The sequence below is a fragment of the Pollachius pollachius genome (assembly GCF_949987615.1).
Source record: "Pollachius pollachius genome assembly, chromosome: 7".
Taxonomy (NCBI): domain Eukaryota; kingdom Metazoa; phylum Chordata; class Actinopteri; order Gadiformes; family Gadidae; genus Pollachius; species Pollachius pollachius.
The window spans coordinates 11,588,382-11,610,872 of record NC_136940.1 but is presented as its reverse complement, the minus strand read 5'-3'; the positions used below and the strand labels follow the sequence as shown (position 1 = coordinate 11,610,872).

General features: G+C 44.1%; 1 protein-coding gene across 2 annotated transcripts in view; it reads right to left on the bottom strand.

Moving 5' to 3' along the window:
• Window positions 1-1,989: 1,989 nt before the first annotated feature.
• raver2 (ribonucleoprotein, PTB-binding 2) overlaps window positions 1,990-22,491 on the bottom strand; it is a 102,306-nt gene continuing 81,804 nt past the window's right edge. The window contains exons 7-16 of one of the 2 annotated variants that reach the window (XM_079739977.1): window positions 16,700-16,782; window positions 16,060-16,158; window positions 14,117-14,234; window positions 12,811-13,160; window positions 10,289-10,394; window positions 9,957-10,141; window positions 8,503-8,607; window positions 8,111-8,212; window positions 7,327-7,509; window positions 1,990-5,708 (exon numbers count right to left, since the gene is read on the bottom strand). In XM_079739977.1, coding sequence (XP_079596103.1) covers window positions 5,568-5,708; window positions 7,327-7,509; window positions 8,111-8,212; window positions 8,503-8,607; window positions 9,957-10,141; window positions 10,289-10,394; window positions 12,811-13,160; window positions 14,117-14,234; window positions 16,060-16,158; window positions 16,700-16,782 — 1,472 coding nt within the window. In that variant the 3' untranslated portion in view covers window positions 1,990-5,567. The remainder of the gene's footprint in view (window positions 5,709-7,326; window positions 7,510-8,110; window positions 8,213-8,502; window positions 8,608-9,956; window positions 10,142-10,288; window positions 10,395-12,810; window positions 13,161-14,116; window positions 14,235-16,059; window positions 16,159-16,699; window positions 16,783-22,491) is intronic. The other variant, XM_079739978.1, reaches the window with a different exon arrangement.

Sequence of the window (22,491 nt, the reverse complement as noted above, 5' to 3'; positions counted from 1 at the left end):
ATCAAGCGTGCCTTGCATCGTCACTAGTGTTAAACGTGTGCTCAAGGTGATCATATAGCCATTGTTGACAATGAAAATTGTAAGGTGAACCGTTTATTGTAAGACAATGTTTTGTTATTCAGGAACATAGATTCTTCTGCTAAAAAAAAATCAAATACAGACCTTTATATATTTTTGAAATAATTGGACTAAAGAATTGCTGTACATACACAAATGTACAATGAAAATAAATAAATAAAATCTGCATTCCTTGCCTTCAAATGTGTCTGCCCAGAAGCTTAAAAAGCAAATAACCATCCATGGTAGTTTTATGTATACTACAATGGTAAGCATGCTGATATTCAAGTGCTTCTAGAAATCTTATTGAGAGTAAAACAATATCAATGTTTCAATATAAAATATTTGAAAATCTAAAGTAAAATTCAAGCCAGAAAAAAGACTGACTAGATAAAAACATTTAAAAGCAAATTGCACAAATAATTATTCTACCTACATCAGTTAGAATATAAATTGTAACAAGTTCATATTGCAAAGCTTTGTGACCACACAAATATTCCCATGCCACTGGAAGTCCCTTCTCGCCACCCTCAAGTGTTTTCTAAACACCGCAGCGCAGGGGCCAGCGGCTTCGCTTTCTCGGGTGAAAGAGGACGAAGGGCACGTCCCAGTGACCCCTGGCGACCCACATCCACTTTCCCCAAGGGGAAACGTCCCAGACCCCCGGCGGCCCACATCCACCTCCCCAAAGTCAGTTTCATTAAGCGCGACGAGTGAGCTGCATTGCAAATGCGATGAACGTAGGCCTGCCCAGAGCCATAGAGAGATTTTATCTATCCCTCTGGGCCTGCCTATATATTAATACATGCCTGTAATAATAATAGGACGTCCGATTATTGTTGCTCCAATGTGACTCACCGACAGTTTTTATAGGCCACACTCGCCCCATGCTTTGGACAGGTTGGCATATGTCAACACTTCAGTCTAAATAGACATGGCGTTTTCCCCTATTCTTGTTCAATTGTTACAGACATTACATTTGGAGTCCATAGCAAAGCAGGCCTTGCTCCAACCCATAGAAACAACTCTATGGCTAAAACTTTCCTATAATAACCAGAGAAATTTGGGAATGACCTTACACGATCCTAGGGAACTGACATCAGCTTGAGAAGAATGGAGGGTCGTTGTGTTTTGGACGAGGTTAGGGCAATACGGAGCGTAAACCAGTCAGAAGATGAAGGAAACACTTTTAAATACATTTGTCTTGAAGCTCAATGCCCCCCAAAAAAATCACCAATAGTTTTAGATTCCCTTTGGTTGTGTGTAGACCAGGAGGGTAGAGTAGCCTACAAGAAACGCCCATTATTATAAATGTATAACCATCTTTCTCAATATAAGAAAAAGAAAGTTCTGCAAACTGTTTAAATGCTCCAGAAGTGGATCTTCATCAGGCCAGATGAAGATCCCTAGCGATCGAAACGTTGCCTGTTAATAAATCCACTTCTGAAGCATTTAAACAATGTGCCTTTTTCTTATATTCAACACTATTGTCTAGCACCTGTGGATTACCTTTGGATGTGCGCACCACCCCTCTTTTAAAGACATCTTTCTCAATTTCCCATAATCGTAACTTGGTGTCACTGTATTACAACCAATAAGTATAGCCTAAACACATACATCATTAATAAAAAACCTTGATCTAATATGGATATAAATATGTTCCAAAGTAAACTTTACCTTAAAGAAATTGTCACAATTTCTCTTAATTTTCATTGAAAGTCCTCTACCACATATTAACCAGTAGATGGCTCCCTTTCACTTTACATTCATGAACCTCATAACGGAAATATACATAAATAAGAAAAAAGAGAGTTCAGAATTCTGAGAATAAAGTCAGAATTCCATAGTTCTGAATTTTTTTCTCAGAATTCTGACTTTAATCTCATATTTCTGAGAATAAAGTAAGAACTATTTTTTTTCTTTTGTGAGGCCCTTCCGTACAATTTCGTTGTGCATCATTCACCCTCAAATAAATAAAAAATGTTGCAACACAATGGCACATTTTTAACTTGTAGGGAAAGGTAGAATACATTTTCATTAGCCCTTTTAAACTGGCAACATTAAAACAACTGCTTCAAAGCTGGTTCTCATCTGTATGCCCGTGGCGCTGCTCAGACTTGCAACTGAATACAAGACGGCTGTCTGGTGTCATTGACTACTGGTGACAGGAAGTGTCTACATTGGCCCGTAGAGGATGTGGCACTGGTGAAACTTAAGTCTGGATTTCTTTATTTATTTGGACTGCAGGCAGCGATCATTTCAACGGACAACCTGTCTAAACCACTGAGACCCAGGATGTGCGTCCCCTGGCCAGTGGGAATGGTAGACCTTCAAACATGTGAAAGTTAGCCCTATAGTATTATTATTCACTTGTTATTATTACTAACAAAGTATAATGCAACAAAGTAATGATGTGGCCAAACAAGATGTCTGTTGTTTTATTGAAAGGCTGCTGTAGGCTTATTACTTGGAAATGCATACCAGATACAGCCTGGGAGTCACTGCTTGTGTCTGTTTGTCTAAAAGCTACTGGTGTAAAGGACTGTGTTGGAGGTGTGGCAGCAGAGCAGTACTATATGCTTTACTCAGAGAGCGAGAGAGCGAGAGAGAGAGAGATGAAATTCAGTGAGATGGAGAGAGAAGACTTGTTGGTTGAGAGAGAAAAAGTTATGCCGTGAGAGTGAACTGGTGCAGGCTCTGAGATATTCTGATTTATTTTATTCCCCTTCCAACTTCAATATCACACACACACACACACAAACACAAACACACACACTCACACACACAAACACACACACACACACACACACACTCACACACACACCGCTGGAATGGAGAGGGGCTGGAGCACACAACCAACAGACCAGGCTTAGAGTGCCTGAATGCATGGTGACGGCAGAGCGACAGGAAGCTGCAAGACTGCTGCCTCAGCTGTCCACCAACACAGAGCTAACACCGTCGGAGACGCCACGCCGATCAACAACTGCCCCAGAGATACGATCGGCCTATAGCACCATACGCAAACATCCGCCCGCACCCACGCAACTTGCAAAAACAGTGGCGAGTTGTGATATCCAGCTTGCTGGTGGAGTCCTGTCCACCACGTGATTTAAAACTCCAGAGTGGTAAAAGTGGTAGGTTGTTGGAAGATTAAAAAACCTGGCTCCTTCTTCTTGTGATCTGACTACATGGACAACACAGCGGCAGGAACCACGGCAACAAGCCAAAGGAAACTTTCAAAATGATTGGTTCTCATCCCTAGATTATCTGTGTAATCAAAAAAGGTCCCTGCCTTATTCTCCTGAACAGAAATGCGAAATGAGTGCACGATGACGCTGTGGGAGGGAATGTACGTGGCGCCTATGTCGGGGGCCCTCCTTAAACACAGGGGGACCCTGATTAAACAAAGCTCACTCATATTGACAACGAGAAGACGGAGTGGGTCCGGTTTGTGTATATGATGATTCAGAGAGCCAAAGGGAGATTGAGAGAGTAGTGACGGAAAGTTGTAAATAAACGTAACATATATCTAAAGGAAAGGCCTTTCCCTTGGCCTAGTCAGTTATTGTGAAATCATAGTGTGTGTGTATGTGTGTGGGGGAGTGGGATTATTGCACTCATCAATGTTGCGTCCTGCTAGTGATGAGCAAAGCCTGGGGCATACTGTGATGCTAGGCTAATGCCTGGCATGTGTGGACCACGCCCGCCAAGCTGGCATTGTTTCCATGGCAACTATAGGTGTCATATCCTGTTGTTTGATGAATGAATACACAGTGATAAGTGTATACAAGTGTAATTTACCAAGCAATAAAAGGTAGAGTGACAGTAAACGGCTGATGATATGTCTCGTTATTGCCTTTATGGGATTGGCAGTCTGTCCCAGTGTGAGAGATATCGACACAAAGCAAAATTGAACACAATCACATCAAAACTAGGGGAAATCATTAAGAGTAGGTCAGAGAGTGAGTGTGAGAGACAGAGACAGAGACATCCAACATAATGAAATCAATCATTAAAGTATGTTTTAAATGAACTTGCAACCTGGATTAGGATCTGGAGGGTTTAGGGTGGACTAAATATTGCAGGTTTAAAAGTATTTTTGAAAAATTAATGAAGAAAAAAGACTTTCTGGTGGTGGTTGCAACAGAGTGTTGTGTCTTGCTTTCATTCATTACTCATAACCATTCCAGACCTGATGGGTAACTAACACCCTTAATAACATTAGTATCCTATATCTGAACTGGAAGTGTGTGTCCTATATTAAAGTGCGCTATGTACACAATCTATTTATTGAATGGCGGTCAAAGTGATGATGTCATTGGCTTTTGTCTTTATGTCCCGAGTCAAGAGTTTTCAATGGCTGTATTTGTCGTTCCTGATGTACCCATATCAACATTGGGATAAAAATGGCTAATCGTTTCCTAAAATGACACAAACACAAATATATTCATAAATATACATACGGATACACAGACGGAGATGAGAGCTGTTCATCAAACTATAGCGGAAACACACTCTTAAAGTCTCGCTCACACACACACACACACACAAAACCTCTTACATACTCTCGCATGTATAAATCGTTATACATGCGCATGTACCCAAAGATATGTACACACTTAAACATATGAGTTTCTCTCTCTTTCGCTTTCTCTCTCACTCATACACCCACCCACAGACACACACACACACACACACACACACACACACACACACGAATGACTTGAGGGATGATGGCAGTTATTCACTGGTTACTATTCTACGGTTGTTTGTGTGAGAGTATGTTTGTGATTATTATGTTTTTTTTACACCCTAAACAGTCAGCTATAACTGGAAGACACACACACACACACACACACACACACACACACACACACACACTTTGGAGTTAAAGTTGTGTAGTCCGGGAAACAATGAAGAAATTACAAAGAAAGCGGACATTTGTGTGTGTGAGGCAACAGTTCAACAGATAGAATGTGCTATGCCTTCCTAGCGAAGGTGCGACTGCTAGGCCAGCTAAACACACAGAGAACCCTAACTGGAAATAGTCTTTAGATCATGTCAGAAGGCAGACAGTTCAAATACAAAAGCAGAGTATACGCATTAAGATCACGGCACGTTAAAAATTTGTTTGTAGTAGGTAAAAAAAAACATTCACACATTGACTGAGAAGAAGGTCAATTAAGTTAAAGAGTTAAGGCTTCAAGAGGATGAAAGCAACTCTGTGTGTGTGTGTGTGCGTCTATGTATGTGGGTGTGAGTGTGTGTTTGTCAGGGCGCATGTGTGCATGTGTGTACACACAATCTCATAAAACAATAAGGCTTGGTTTAACCTAAGCCACGTTGTTTCGCCATTTTGTGTATCACACAAGATCCGCTGTGGAAAGGGTGTGTGTAAGGAGGAGTGGGGGGCTAGTCTATGACATTGTGTAAAGGGAGCAGTACAACAGGGACAATGTGCGTCTTTCCTTTTGCCCGGGGCCAGAAGGTGCTGCTGTGGCCGCCGCCCACTAATGCCTCTTCCTCTTGAAGTAGTCGGCGTACTGGCCTCCGAGGCCCTGGGAGTGCTGTCCGATGTAGGCCCCTTCTGATGAGGTCACTTCCTGCACCGCTAACTGGGGGTACTCCCTCTTTTGTCCCCTCGCCTGATTCTAGGGAATGAGGGTTGGCATGGGAAAAGGATTCAGCGGACAAAAAGGTATCCTGTTATAATGGTTGTTGTTGCTATTATATAATAACATGATGAGTCTTATACATGCACATTGAAAAGAGGGCGGCTTAAACCTAATTTACAGTTGCAGTGAGAGTAGCTGCACTGTGCAAGCCAGCACACACCCAAAATGGCGCCATCACAACCAAAGAGAACTGTTAATTTGGCCATTTGGTGCACCTCTGACATTTTTAAGCTTGAAGCAAGCAGAGTGCACAAACTTCCCTTCCACAGCGATGTTACTGCTAAACGATGACATGCCGTCATTTCAATATTCAAGCCATATATTTTTTACATATTATTAAATATTACATATTTACATTTATTAGTTTCATCAGCAATATTACAGAGATCTCCTACAGTTCATGACTGCCGGCAATACTAGTAGCCTTCTGGAAATACCTCAATAACTATCTGATGTCTAAAAGTTTTATGCAGAAAATATTCTGGGGTTGTTAGATAAATAAATATATTATATACTTTAAATAAAGTTATATAATGCATTCACAGTAATGATTTAATGTAGAAGTCATTACAGTGAATAGCACTCACTTCCTTCATATGTTATATTACTTATGGCGTACTTAATCAAACGTATTTCCATCATAACTGTTTCTAAGGCCTAACTCCTGTCCGGACCCGATCCATTTTATTGGAAAATGAATATATATATTTTTTTAATTTGTTATGGGGTTTGCGGTTTTGGTTGGATTATTAAGCCCATTCAGTGTGAGGCAGAGCTTTTTTGTGACTTAAGGAGCCTTTCGATTTCAATTTGTACGTTTATGAAGGGATTATAGTGTAGCATTTTGGAGGGTATTTCTATTTGGACCTGGACAATTTAAATATTGACATGAATGTAATGAACTGAACAGTGTTTTTTCTTAGGACTGGTGAATAAAATTGTGTGACCTTGTTTACATCTCACGGTTTGCAAACTAAATCTTTTAATTGCAGTGTTTGCCATAACTATACCTTTTAGAATGAAGCGGATTGTTACACTCCTATTCGCTGGGCTATACAACACTATGATAAACACATTATCACTTCTGGTTGGTTGATTTGGGAGGTGGGCAATATAAAATCACGATGGCGGCATTGTTCTTGAAGATTCACATGCAATAAAAAAACTCCTCGATGAACAGTAGTGGTGCAACGATTTACTCAGCTCATTCTATTTTATTTACAAAATCTCAATGAAAAAAATAAAATTAAGATTTGGTATTTTTGGGGCATTAATTAAAAAAAGTAACATTGTAAACAAAAGTGTAGTATTGTATGACTTTTAACATATTTTGAAACAAACAAACGAGTAACCTTTACAAAAAGGCGATATCTCTTTAAGAGTGCGGTCAAGTGGTGGCAAGAAGACATAGTGTGGAACAGAGGGAGACTAGATAAAAACAATGACTTAAATGCTTTTTCTTCAACTTTTCTTCCTCCGTGGTGCGCGTCGCCACCGTTTAGTACTGCGATATCAATGTCACGATGCGACGACAAAGCCCCGCTGACGTGCGTGGGAGGCCTGCATGGTGCCGCAGCGACACCGAAACACTCACATAGTAGTAGGCGCTCCAGTCGGTGGCAGCGGCCTGCGCCACGTGGCCCGGCGGGGGCCCAGCGGGGTGGGCGGCCCCCAGGAAGCCGGGCATCAGGGGCAGGGCGCCGTACGCCGGCAGCACCGCGCTGGCGGGCAGAACGGCTGGTGGGGGGGCAGGGCCCACGGCGTGGAGGGAGACTTCCTGTCGAAGTACGAGAGACGAGAGGATGGAGAGACAGAGAGACAAACTTGTTTAATAATCTGTAAACTTTTGGTTTGGTCACTGATCGCTCCATTTGTGAAGACCAGTGGGGTCTCCATGGAGACGGGCACATCAGATCAAAATAATTCACACCCGCCTTGCTTTTCTGACTGATCACATCAATGTTCGCATTGCCGTCCAATGGGGAGATTTTTGGCAAGTTACAAAATGTTAGCAAGGTTTGTACGTAGGTTTTGTGCGTTTCTCGCCACAATCACCTCATTTGTTCGTACAAGCTCTGCAAACTTATTTTTCGCATGAGGTTTTACTGACTGCTTTACAGTTGCGAATGCAAATTGTGTACGCACAAGCAGACACACAACACCTTTGAGTATACAGCAAGAATGGCAGGCCCACTAAGTTAACGCACACATGTACACACTGTAAATGTGTGTGTAAGTATTGTAAGTATTGGTTCAGTCAATCAACCCCTGAGGTTGAATGGACAGCAATCAATCATCAATATAACAAGAGCCATATGTTCATTTCACACACTTTTGGCTCAGCCTGTCCCGGCGAGTGTGTGTGTTTGTGTGTATACCTTGCTGGTGTAGGCCTGGCTGGCTGGGGAAGGCTGTGTGTAATACTGGGTGACTGCCTGCATGTAGGAGCCATATTCTCCATAGGATGACACAGCAGGAGACTGGAACACACCAGGAAACACACATTCATGGGTAGGTAGATAATGTATGTGTGCACATGCCTGTGTGTCTGTGTTCCTGTTTGTGAGTGCATGTGTGTGTGCGTGTGTGTGTGTTTGTGTGTGTGTGCCTGCTTGTCTGTGTCTGTGTGTGTGTTTGTGTGTGTGTGAATGAGTATGTGTGGTTCTTGTCTGTGCGTGCTTGCCTGTGTGTGTTTGTGCACCTGTGTGCGTGTGTGAGTGTATGTTTGTGTGTGGGTGTATATGTGTGCCTGTTTGTGTCGGTGTGTTACCTGCTCCTTGCTGTAGTCTGGAGCCAGGCTGTCTGAGGTGACAGCGGTGTTGTAGTTCTGGACTTGTGCGGCTTGGTACTGATGATACCATTGTTGCATGGCTTCCTGTACACACAAACACACACACACATGTATGCAAGAGACCCATTAAATATGTGAATACATAGTATGTGAGAGCATTATTGAGTGTTTTTTATTGCACTGCTAAATGGGTGTTTCCCTCTGTCCGCTGTGTAGCTTGCCCTCTATTTGTCTAGAGTTCATCATCAACGTTGATGATGAAGGAAGAAACAAAGAAAGAAACACAGACTGACTGAAAAAAAGGACAAAGAAATGATGAACAGATGATGAACGACGAAAGAATGAAATAATGAATGAATAAAAGAAAGAAAGAACGAAAGAATGAAACAATACGTGAATGAATGAAAGGAGGAAATAATGAAAGGAATAAATGAAGCCGTTCTCTCCAGTGACAGCATGGGGGCCTATAAGATAAGATAGGATAAGATAAGATAGCCTTTAGCCTTTTTTTGTCATTGTACAGTCACCTATACAACGAAATTGGGAGTGCCAACTGAAGGTGCATTAAACATACAAAAAACAAACAAGCAACTTAAGTTAAAAATTGTAAAAAACAAGACAGAAATAACAAGAAAAACATTTGTAACAAGACAAGGACAGGCGATGTGAATAAATAAATATAAAAGGCCGTAAGCATATTGCACTTTATAGAAAGTGAGGTATATGTGCGTCTTTTTAATGTTTTATGTTTTATGTTTTATAAAAACATAAAATATATTAATGTTTTATGTATAAAATATATATATATAAAACAACACATAAAGAGTGTTGTGTCCTGATTGCCCAAGGAAAGAAGCTGTTGTTCAGTCTGTTGGTTCTGCTTGTCAGGCTCCTGAAGAGAGGAGCCTGCTCTCTCCTCTCCTTATAGAGGAGAGAGCGGAAGAAGGGACAGATGGACGCACACACACACACACTCACACACACACATACACAGCTTGACGGCTCCTCTCACACTCAGTCTGTCTGTCCACCATCTTCCTAACCATCCATCCAACATTTTAGTCAATCATTTACCTCTCAAACCATCACCAGTCTATCTTGCATCGCAGATTAATCCGTCCAAATAGTTTATTGCACTACTCTATTTCAACGGCCCATCTATGAAACATTCACCACAGTACCACCACATCCCATTCACAGTATATTACGCCTGTTCTCCTAGACTCTCTCTATTCCTAGACCCGCTGGTGAATATGGATTTAAAATAGAGTAGGTGTGTGTAAGGCTGTTATTGTGGCCATGGCAATATGACCTTGACACACCATCTAAATGTGTTTGTCGTCTACTTAGAGCACTTCACAGAAATGTGAAGTGCTCTAAATGTGTCTGTGTGCGAACGCGCATGTGTGTGTGTGTTTCTGTGTGTGCGTTACCTGTGAGTACACCTGGCTGTACTGGCTGTAGTCGGCGTAGGTGTCCGTGGTGTACTGGGCCGGGGCGGGCGCCACCCCAGTGCTGTGGGAGAGAGAGCTGGAGCCCTGGGAAGCTTGGGGGGCCAGGGAGCTACTGTAAAGCCCAGGTCCGGGCTGCCCTGCCTGGGCTTTACTCCCCACCGGCCCTGCGGTTGAGCACAGTGGGCGGATCACACATAGCCATGAGTGGAATGGTTATATTTATAGTCACATCAACCTGGGGGATATCCTAGAAAGGTGTGTGTGTCTGTAAGTGTATATGAGTGTGTGTGTGTGCGTGTGTGTATGAGTACCTTGCAGCACCATGCCTGGCATCACGCTGGCCAGGTTGAGATAGGGGTTAGAGGGAAGCTTCACCTCTTTAGGTGGTTCACCCAACAGAGAACCCTGGCCACTGGCCTGAGAGGGAGAGATGGAGAGGGAGAAGGAGAGAGAGAGAGAAAAAAAGAGACGCACACAAACATAGGTTTTTCAATGTAAAATCCAGCGAAGAGAAGAAGAAAGGCCAAACGGGGCAGGAGATTAGGCTGTTGGCTAATAACAGTCTTCCGTCTCGGTGGTTCCCTGCGTGACTCTGCAGGATGAGGACCACAGAGGCAATGCTCTCTGCTCCCCTCTGCTCCCATAAGCAGCCCTATGATTACCCCTCTGGGGTTTCTGTCATAGTAATTATCTGCACCAGCAGAAGCGACAGGCAGACAGAACACAGCCACAGTGCCTCACAGGCAGCACTGTGCTGAGGACCACAGCCGCAGTGCCTTAGAGGTAGAAGACACGCAGCTGGTTAGAGTGGCCAACAGACAGTAAAGATGAGAAGACAAATAGCGAGACATGTGTTAAGTGGGTAGGCAGGTTGGGTCAGTGCATTGTGGGTATTTTCAGTGGGAGGTAATCATGAGGGACTGTTGCTCGATGTCTGTTGATTGGCGCGAGAGTGTGTGCCACTTGTGTACTGTGTGTTTGTGTGTGTATGTGAGAGAGTTGGCCAGTGGGTGTGTGTGCATGTGGGGTATGGGCTGCTATGTGCGTGTGCGGAGTGAGTGAGTGAGGGAGTGAACAGGCCAGTGCCTGTGTGTAAGCACGTTTGTGTTTTTTCCATGTGTATTATAGATGATTGGGATGACTGATGGGGCTAAGTAAAGGAATACATCCCTCTGGTCTCAAAGAAACAGTTGAAGGGCCCTATCTTGCATCCAGCGCAATTGACTTTCTACACCGACGCATGTGTCATTGCTAGTTTGCAACTGGGCCGGAGCGTTCTTTTCCCTCCACACGCACGCGTTGGTAAGTTAGGGAGTGATCTTGCGCCCCAAGGGGTGGTTCAGCGAAAGGAGGAGGCGTGTTCTGGCGCAAATGTTCCCTGGCGTTATTTTGCAGTTTCAGAAAACAATTCCGCCACAAACCAGGAAATACCTGGTTTAAAGTCAGTGGCGCGTTGTTCAGATGCTATTTTAAGGGCGCATGTATAATGTTGCTTGTGCATACACTTTGCTTATCTCATCTACCTAGCCACACATTCTTGGTAAATTATTTCGGAAAGAACAGCTGATACAGCGGTAATAAGTTGTACTTTTTATGTCAATGCATCTGCAAACACCGTACAGCAAACATATAGTTTCTTAACACAGACATCGTGTACAAGCCCATAACTTTTAGGATTGATGAGTATTTGATCATGAGAAAACATTGTTTTACCGCGAGTGAGTGTTAAAAAGAATGAATGAATGCGCGCGCGCGTGTGTGTATGTGTAAAATAATTAATGAATGCGGGCGCGCATGTGTGCATCCATCTGTTTAAACACACACAAACTAAACACGTAACGCATAATACAGTCCATGGCAATGTATAGGCCTATTAACGGGGGGACACATGCATATTAGGAACACAAATCGATGACGATAATGCATACAATACTGGTAACAAAACGATGTTTGTTAATGTATTGCGTGTATCATTAAATAGAACCACACATGCAGATTCACATGCATGTGTGGATCTGCATGTGTTACCGAATATCATAATGTGTGTTAAGTTTTCTTTGCCAAAATTTATTTGACTCAGTATTTCTTAAGTTAAGGAAGAAAACGCTATTCCATGTGTGAATTAGGCCAAATTATTTGGCCATAAACTGAGCCATTTGAAGTTTAAAATTCATATGGTCATGCATCTGTCTCATCGGAGACTGCAAACGCGCTGTCAAAATATCAACTCCATACCTACGGGTAATTAGGTTACTTCAGGGAAACCCTTTTTAGATTTTGCGTCGGGCGCAAGAGTAATTTATCCGCCGGTATAATAGCAACATCGCTATAGAACCGCCCACAAAGCTACTTGCGTTTGGTGCTTCTCACTTGCGTTTCAGACTGTTAAAATAGGGCCCGAAGAGAGAGAAGGAGATAGAGTGCGAGAGGGAAATTGGGAGAAAGATTGAGCGAGAAAGAGGGCAAAAGAATGTAAGAAAAAGTGAGAGAGAAAGAGGGTATGTGTGAAAGTTTAATTAACATAAAATGGAAGCACACCAAAAGGGGATACACCACGAATGGAAAATACTGAGTCGGGAAAGAGATTGTGTCTCACAGTGATACAATCCACCTGTGTGTGTGTGTGTATGTGTATATCGGTCTGTTCGAGTGTACGTGCGTTTGTGCTTGTGTCTATGTAAGTGTGTGTTGGCGTACATGTGTGCGTGTGCACTTGAGCATTTGTGTGTGTATGGTTGTGTGTATGCGTATAGCCCTTTTGTGTATGCGTATAGCCTGTGTGTGTGTGTGTGTGTGTGTGTGTGTGAGAGATGCTTGTGAACGCCTTGCATACTGTGCCTTGCAGGTGGTAACCATCACAGCTGTGGTGCTGCAACACCTGCAGGCCCGCAGGGTCTTTGGGCGGTGTAGGGGTGGCAAGGCCACAGTTGCTGCCCAGGGAATAGCCCTGCCCATGGGGATGGACACTCAACACGCCTCCCGGGGGAGCCGGCTGCCTATTGGAGGCCGAGAAGGTGATGACAGAGGAGGCGGAGGAGGAAGAGTAGGCAGCAGACGAAGAGTGGAAGCCGTTGTGCTCCACGCCGGCGGAGGCGCGGCCAGGCTTGTAGGGCATCATGGAGGATGCGGGCACCACCGCTGCACCATTGTGTGTAGGCACAGGTGTGGACTCCTGGACAAACTCTAAAGAGGGGGAAGAACAAAGAGGTCAGGAAATGACGCAGAATGGAGGAGAGTAGAGGAGATGCAAGGTCAGGAAATGAGAGGAGGACGGGATGAGACAAAAGTTAATCAGAGAGGGTGGATGAGATGAGAGGTGAGAGGACAGGAAAAAGGCGAGCGAGGATGAGTAGAGAGGAGATGAGAGGACAGGAAAAGAGAGAGCAAACAAGAGGAGGAGATGAGAGTAAGGATGAGATATGAGTGAAGGACATAAAAGCAGATATTCTCCTAGTCTATTTTGATCCGTTCCCTCCTCAAAGAGGGGGAGCAGGGGGTTCACAGCAGCTAACTGTGCTCAAGGAGCCTGTTTGCTTTGATGGAATGAAGCGGCTGCTCATATTTCACATTCTAGCAGCCTTATTGCTCCATCACTGGGCTTCATTCATTACCCCAGGGTTTAATAACACACACACACACACACACACACACACACACACACACACACATGTAGCACGCATCTAATCAGCTTATCATGAATCTAATATGTGTGTGACAGATGGGCAGCGTGTCGTGTCTAAGGATGAAGCTCCAGCAGATCTTGGGTTAACAAACCTGATGGTCACATTTCAAATTCAAAGGAAAACATGGCCAAACTAAAATCCCATACATACACACATTAACACACACACTAAAAACTATACTAACTGGCATACATCTTTTCCATGTAAAAACAGAGCTTTCTGTTGTTGTTTTTTTGTGGCCGCCCGAGGCTGTGCTGTGTAGTACGTCAGAAATTGACTTCGACCTCTCTATGTGTGTTGGGATTGGTTTACCGGTTCATATCTTTATTCAAAAGAAAGCCTATGTTAATCAGCCTACACAAAACAAGGTTGTTGCTTTGCTTGAACACATTTTGAACATTTCTGGAAGTGTGTCCTTTCAATATTGATTTGGGAAGTTGAATTTGGACTCCTCACCCGTGGGCGAGTCCCCCAGCAGGCCCTTCCCTAGGGCCATGGGCCCCTGGGTAAGGGTCCTCAGAGACATGGCCTTTTGGAGCAACAGCCGCGATGGGTCCCCTAGCAGACTGGCCACCTGGAGGGGAGAGGAGCATGGAGGATTTCATATGCAGAATAAGCTAAACATCGACTTATTCAAAGGTGGGTATCTGGATTGGGACATTTGCTTCGGAAATAATAATACTATTGACAAAAAATATTTCTTAAGTAACCTCAATAAGGTAAGCCACAAACGTCAATGTTCGCTACGTGGGAGCTAAATAACGGTGGCGTCATACAGAGGTTGCTTTAGTGTATTGGCCAGTAGTCTATTTGTATCGACTATGTTCTGTTCTGTTCGGCCACGTTCATTAAACAACTGACGTGGACCTTTAGAACCCCAACATTAAACCACACCAAATATTAATGTAAGGACCTCTGAAACAAGGCCCTTAATTATTATATATTTGTTTTTTTTTTTATATTTGTTTTATTGTATCTTTATTTACATGTTGCCCGGCAGTTGTAGAGCTGTAAGCCAATCAAATTCTGTAAATAGTTTATGCCCACGAAATTGCTGTTTTTGAAGGGGTTCTGTCTCCGGAGTTTGATGTGTGAGGGGTTGGTCGAATCCTAGAGTCCGGAGAGAGAGGTCCTTGCCAGTTTTGTTAGCCAGCGGTTTTGGGACCCAGTCGCTAGAGGACAACGCCTGGGACTGCACAGTGTCCGCAGAGTGTTCCGGAGCCCATGACCATGGGTCTTGAGTAGATACACACTTATACTGACCCACACACACACTATCGCCCTCGGACTGTTGGACATTTGGACGGGCATCGTAGCCAGCTGTTACAGTTTGGTTCTCTCCACTGAGAGCAGACCTTGTGCAACGGGCCAAAACGTCACGCTCTTTTTATTTCGTTGTGTGTATTTCGTTCATGTATGTTACACGGTTCACTTTTGTTTGTTATTCATTGTTGGGTTGCAAGAACCAGCCTGTTTCGACAACTCTCTCTCTCTCTCTCTCTCTCTCTCTCTCTCACCCCTCTCTCTCTCCCCCCCCCTCCACTCTCTCTAACATATTATAATATTTTTAAATATCTATTCTTGGATGTTCTGGCAGTTCATTTGCATATAGTGCTGGGTTGGTATGTACTGATTTCATATACCACCAGTCATATATCTGCATTCACCACTTTAATTCTGTGAAAATAAACAATTCACCCACCCTAGGTAAGTGCAGTATTTTCATAGTGGAGGCACCGCTCAACAAAATGTATACTGTTAATGGCACTAGCCTACTAGTACACAGGGGGGTCAGCCAGCTCACCAATACACCACTGAGAATTCAGGATCCTGTTGCGTCACATGGTTGACTTTGTTACAATTTAGTAACTGGTAGCATTAGGCTTTTGCTTATTTAATTTTGCTTGGCATGGCCGGCCAGTGAGAAAAGGGTAACATAAAATAGCACTATAGAATTGTAATATCGTATCGCAATATTTACAGTATCACAAAATGTACAGAATCGCGATACATATCGTATTGGCACTCAGAAATCGTTCAAATATCGTATTCTGAGATTACTGCCAATTCCTATCCCTCTTATTAAGAGTCAAGGTGTTTAAAGAAAAACAAGGGAAGGAAAGACCACATTAAAAACAGCCTTGATGACGACAGAAGCACCAGTCAACCCGGGAGCCTTTGTCGCCAAGCAAACATTTGCATAAAACACACACACACACAGACACACACCCCTGCAATTTGATTTGAGTCAGGAGGCATTTGATTGTTTCATAATGTATTTAGTACTGAAAGACAAGATTGTGTATGCACTCACAGATGTAAACCAATTAGAATAGACATGGGCACACACACACACACACACACACACACACACACATAAACACACAGACAGGATTTACATTGGTGATCCGCTTCTCTTTGATGTGCATGAGCTGTTGCTGGGCCAGCTGCATGTGTAGAAGGTTCTGGAGCACTAGTCCGTTTCCCAGCATAGCGCTCTGTAGGGCAGATGTGACACTGCGCTTCATCAACACATAAACAACACGCCGCAGGAGACACGCACACACGAGTCAACATCCAGACGTTTTATCCACTCTACCCACAAGCCGGGTGCTTGGGTAAATGTGGGTTTGTTTAATGAGCAGGTTAATACCTGGTTAAAGGTCCCATGACATGCCACCAGGTGTGAGTTTGATTAGCCTTAGAAGCCGTTTTGAAAATCTGCCCCTTATGACATCACAAGTGGGCATGTCCACCTTAATGTTTGCTGGATAGATCAGTCTACCAGCATGCCCAGTGGACTGTAGCAAACGTTGCTTATCTATCAGTCAAACATCTAGGTGGACACGCCCACTTGTGATGTCATAAGGGGGAGATTTTCAAAACGGCTTGTAACGGCTAATCACACCATGTCATGTCAAGGTCGTTTTTTGGATCTTTCCAGTGACATTTTAAAATCATTTCAAAAGCCTACGAGAGACAAATGCATGTACACACACACACACACACACACACACACACACACACTGAAGTGGGGACCTGGTGAGCTTTCCCAAGGGTGAGCAGTGCCGAGGTGATGGGGGGGCGCAGGAAAGGAAGGCTGTGGTGGCGGCCGTACTTTCCTGGAAGAAACACACCAGACAGCACCCAGGTTAGTACCTCAACGCTCACCTCTGCTTCAGAGACCCCTCGTTCACGTTTCAGACACTTTAACACCTTTACTTGACAAAAGTCAAGGTGCAAGGGCAGTTTGTACGCGCTTACCTGGGTTTGACCAAAGAAAGGCAAAGCTATGAGAGCTGCCTCACCCTTGTTTGGAATATGGACATAAATTATAACGGCTGATTTACATGTCCACAATGTCAACATTAACATAACGACCCAATCCTTTAACCTAGCTAAGATGTGTCAGGTAAGGTTGGGCTTAGGGCAGCGTGGATCATTCAACTGAGACCGCCCGTCTTGATTGTTTGTGTTAGAGTCCACTCCCCATCACCTTTCTGTTCCCCCTGATCCCGTGTCCGCCTCATCATAGATTCATGCGTCAACGTCGATGCTAATAGAGCGGCGAAGTCACGCCCCTTCCGGTAGAGCCCATGGGACCTATGAGATGGGTTTCAATGGAGAGAAAGTAATTATCTTCTGGTCCCGGTCTTTATATGCCCCGGATTACACATATGTTGTTTGTGGATTTAAATGATAATTTTTCATGTCAAGAGATTTACCGTTTATTGTGCAATTGTTCAGTTAAAGGCTGTAGAGAAAACACAATGAGAAAGACTACATGTCTCGTCTGTGCCGTCACGCTCCCTGCGACTGGCGTGGACAAGACCGACAATCTCCCCATCGACATAACTGAAACTCTCCACATGCCCTAACTTATAATGGTTTTCACCTCTTTTGATGCTTTTATCCTCCCCTTGGAAAAAACCTAACATTATCAAACTTCTTAACGAAAATGTTTAGTTTTCTTTGCATAAAAAAATATCATTTAATTCCACAAACAACATATGTGTAATACGGGGCATATAAAGACTGGGACCAGAAAATCATTACTTTCTCTCCATTGAAACCCATTCATATTTTTCGATCTCATAGGTCCCATGGGCTCTACCGGTAAGGTGCGTGACTTCACCACTCTATACTATTCCCCCCCCCCCGGAATAGGTAGTCAATGCTTTAACATTAAATCACCACTCCCAATTTTAGACTTTAATTGTGCAGGATCTTCTCCTTAGAGAGCACCTCCTCCTCTCTCGACTCTCGTTGCCTATAACCCCCCTCCCCGATGCCTCCCGTTTCTCCCTATCCTGTTCTCATTCCTCTCAGCGACAGGTCTTGCCGTCTTAAAGCCCAGGCAGACCAATCCGACTGACGATTTTCGGCAGAAAAGGCAGTTGGACTGATCAGCAGGCTCCTTTCTCCCGACGCGGTCAAAAAGTGTGCATCACACACAGGACTGACTACTGATTTCAGCGTACGTTCTGCACTTGCACGAGACGCCTTCCTAACAGCTTAATGGCTGCTGAAATGTTGGTACTGAGGAAAGCGGCCACGCTTTTTTTAAATAAAAAAAAAGTATATATATTTTATTATTTATTTATTTATTTATTTTCGCTGTAATGCGGCAGCATAATCATTGGCACACTTGAAAAAAATAAAAAAATATTCTTGTTGTCTCCCCTGCAATTAAAAGCATCGGCTTTAAGTGAGACCTGGCTGTCTTAACTGCGTCCTCCAGTGCACATTTCCCATGGTGGCCGCTTTGAGCTGCGCGTGGCCGCTTACCTCAGTACCAACATTTCAGCGGCAGCAGTAGGCTACTTGGCCAAGCTGATGGCACCGCCAACTGAGGAAGTCAAGGTGAGGGATTTTCAGCCTTCATGGACAGAAGACTTTGGTTTCTTTTTTCAAATGGACCGTGCTGTGTGCATTGTATGTTTCGAAAATGTTGTATGCCGAACCTCCAGTGTGAAGCATTATTTTCAACTATCCACAGAGGATTCCTCTGACACCCTGCTATCCTCCCTCTCCTCCTCTTTGGACTCCCTCTGTCCCTTCCACTCCAGACCGGCACGATCTTCACCCCCCCCTCCTTGGCTGTCTGAATCTCTGCGGACCCATAGAGCAGAGTTGCGGGCAGCTGAGAGGAAATGGAAGAAATCAGACTGTCCTAATGATCTATCTCACTATCTCCTTCTTCTCTCAGGTTTCACCTCCACTGTGTCAACAGCCAAATCTGCCTTCTACCGGACCAAAATTAACTCCTCCGCCTCAAACCCCAGGAAACTGTTTTCCTTGTTCTCTTCCCTCCTCAACCCTTCCTCCCCTCCTCCTCCTTCCTGCCTCACTGCTGATGACTTTGTTACCTACTTTACCCAGAAAGTAAAGGACATTAGCTCCTCTTTTATCACTGCCACCATCCTCCCTCCCCCGACCCCCACCTCTGTCTTTACCCAATTCACCCTCTCAACTCAGACGAGGTCAACAGAATTATAACATCTAACCATGCCACCACCTGCCCCCTTGACACTATCCCTTCCTCCCTCCTCCAGGCTGTGTCAAACGACATCCTGCCATTTCTAACCGCACTTATTAACTCCTCCCTCACTTCTGGCATTGTTCCAACGTCTTTCAAGACTGCCAGAATAAAGCCTCTCCTCAAAAAACCAACGCTTGATACCACTGACATCCAGAATTACAGACCGGTATCTCTTCTTTCATTCCTCTCTAAAACATTGGAACGTGCCGTCGCTAACCAACTGTCATCCTATCTCTCATCTAGCAACCTGCTTGACCCTCACCAGTCAGGCTTCAAAAAAGCTCACTCTACTGCGACGGCTCTCCTCGCGGTGACTGAGTCCCTCCGGGCGGCCAGAGCCTCGTCCCTCTCATCGGTTCTCATTCTCCTTGACTTGTCTGCAGCATTTGACACTGTGAACCACCAGATCCTCCTCGCCACTCTCGCCGAGCTTGGCATAGCTGAATCTGCCCTTTCCTGGTTCACGTCCTACCTGATGAATCACACTTATCAGGTAACATGGAATGGCTCCTTGTCCAAACCTTGCACGCTTGATACAGGTGTCCCTCAAGGCTCGTTGCTGGGGCCTCTTCTGTTCTCCCTCTACACCAGATCTCTGGGCTCTGTAATTACATCCCACGGCTTTTCCTATCACTGCTATGCTGACGACACTCAGCTATTTCTCTCCTTTCCCTCATCTGACAAAGCCCTGATTGCAACACGCATATCTGAATGTCTGGCAGAAGTCAGCACCTGGACAACTGCCCATCACCTGAGGCTTAACCTCAACAAGACTGAGCTCCTCCTAATACCAGGGAAAGATTGCCCACACATGGACTTACTGGTCACTGTTGAGAACATCACTGTATCTCCTTCTCCAACTGCCAAAAACCTTGGTGTAGTGTTGGAAAATCAGTTGTGCTGCACCGCAAACATCACTGCGGTGGCCCGGTCCTGCAGATTTGCACTTTACAACATCCGCAGGATCCGGCCCTTCCTCACAAGGGACCTTAGTAGCCTGTTTGATACTGGTGCAGTTCCTTTTCAATGGGGCAAGATATAGGACAAATTGACCGTATGTAGAGGAGGATAACTTGTGTTTCATTTGTGACTATTCAGATCAATGAAAATTATATAAATGATAATGGCTTCATATATCATTATCACTGCATTGTCTACACACTAGTGTCATAGATGTTGGAAACATGCATCGTTTTCGTCAGGGGATAATGGAATAAAAAGTTCAGATGTCAAGTTAACTATAACTTGACACCAGACGACCATACTAGCAGTGTTCACTTCATGGAATGGGTGACGACCGTAGACAACACTGGCTAGCCCTCATGATGCAATATGTGTAACCCACAAGTTCCACATCATTTGTACTATTATCATCATCAGGACAGAAGACAAATACAGAGACATTCGCTTTTCCAAAGATGTTTTTATTGCATGAATTAAAAGTATAAAATGTATAAAATATAAATTGAAGACAGCATACATACAAATCTCAATGTCAGTTATCGTCAGTCATCCTCTAGATTGTGCTCTTCCTAAAATTCAAACATGGCGTTGTGGAGAGTGTGGTGCAGGCGATAAACAAGATGTGTTGGCGAATTTTGCCATTTGTGTTCTATAATTTTAAAGGCGTCTGTGATGTATTCCCCCGGCGACCTTGCCTTTGCAGGACATCCTTTCAATCGCAGCCCCTATCGTCCACATCAGGACCTGAGGTCTCGGCATGGCATCGTTCTGATTTGACCGGCTGCGCATAGCAGGAGGCCTCTGTGAGGTTGCTATGTTCGTCATGCTCGATTCCTAAATTATGCTAAATTCGGCGATCGGCAATGGCTCATCTGAAGCATCATCAGTCCTACTGTCTTCAAGAATGTTGCTATCGAGGCTGGCATTGACACTGGCGCCTGTAGCGGTGTCAGTAGGGGCCGTGGGTTCCTAAAAAAATCACAAGAGTGGATTTAATATCATGGAATCAAAGCAACAACAGCAGCACATTTTTGCAAAACAAAACTTCTAAATTCTTAAGAACTAGTGTGATGTCCATAGTGAACACTACTTGGGCTTCAATCTGATGACAAATCAGTACTTTTTAACAACGTGAGAGTGCAAGTTGTTACCTGTTGAGTGAGGTTTGAGTTACATGCTCTCCTCCTCTTGTGTGGCTCCAGAAACTGGAGCCTCCGCAAAACCCACTGCTGCCTCGTGGTCCTCTCTTCTCCCGAACTCCCTGAAGGAGGCAGCCTGAGATAGCGGGTGTACTGGGTTCGCAGGGATTCCCATTTCTTCCTAAGCTCCTTCTCTGAAAACTTTACAGTTTAATTATATGTTCATATTTTGCATGTCCAATTCATGCCATTAAATTTTCTGCTCTTGCCTCAACACGGTATTAACCTGCACAATAACACCAACAATGCCTGCATTTACAAAGGAACCTGTATCGACAACTTCTGCTACTGATTTCTTTGGCCAAAAATAAGTCTTTATAATCGCGAAAGAGGCATTGGTTAAGCTCACAGGCTATTTCAATTAATAGAAATCTATTGTTTCGCCCCTGCGGTCTCTTTCTGGTCCTTCACACGCATTTTGCCCGTTTGTCCTACAGATTGTACGAAGTTGGGATGTACAAACATAAGTAGAAGAGAAAATCGTACCTGATATATTCTCTCCTCAACCATGCTGATGAGCTGCTCCTCGAGTCCGTCGCTCCACAGAGCCATGATAAAAAAATGTGTGTTGCCGTCGTCTGCGCCTTAACTGTTTGTCTGGTTTGTTTACAATCGTCACCTCCTCTCATTCACTGATTCGCTAGTCAAGGGCTAGCACTCCACCAATCAGATTGGCCGACTGAACGATTTGGTCATGACCGATCTGCAATCGGCAGAAAAGACCACAGACGGCTTGAAAAGATCACCGATGGCATTGACGACAGCCGATCGCAGAGCACAAATGAAACAGACTCAGGTCACTGTTGCTCTGGTGACAAGTGTGTTGCGTGGATCGTGTTGCGTGGAGGCAACACGCTAGTGTTTTATTCCATTGTCAAGTAAATACTAGTTATATAGCCATACCAGCTTAGTAGTGCTGTCAGTTTAACGCGTTATTAACGGTGTTAACGCAAACCAATTTTAACAGCGTTAATTTATCGTGAGATTAACGCTCTTTTGGCTTGGCAAACGTTGTCGTTTTTTCACCTGCTGTCTAGCAACAACTAGTCACGTTAAAAAAACTACAACACCATACCGGATCTACCTACACCGGAAACAAAACAACAAGCACGCCACAACGCCGCACA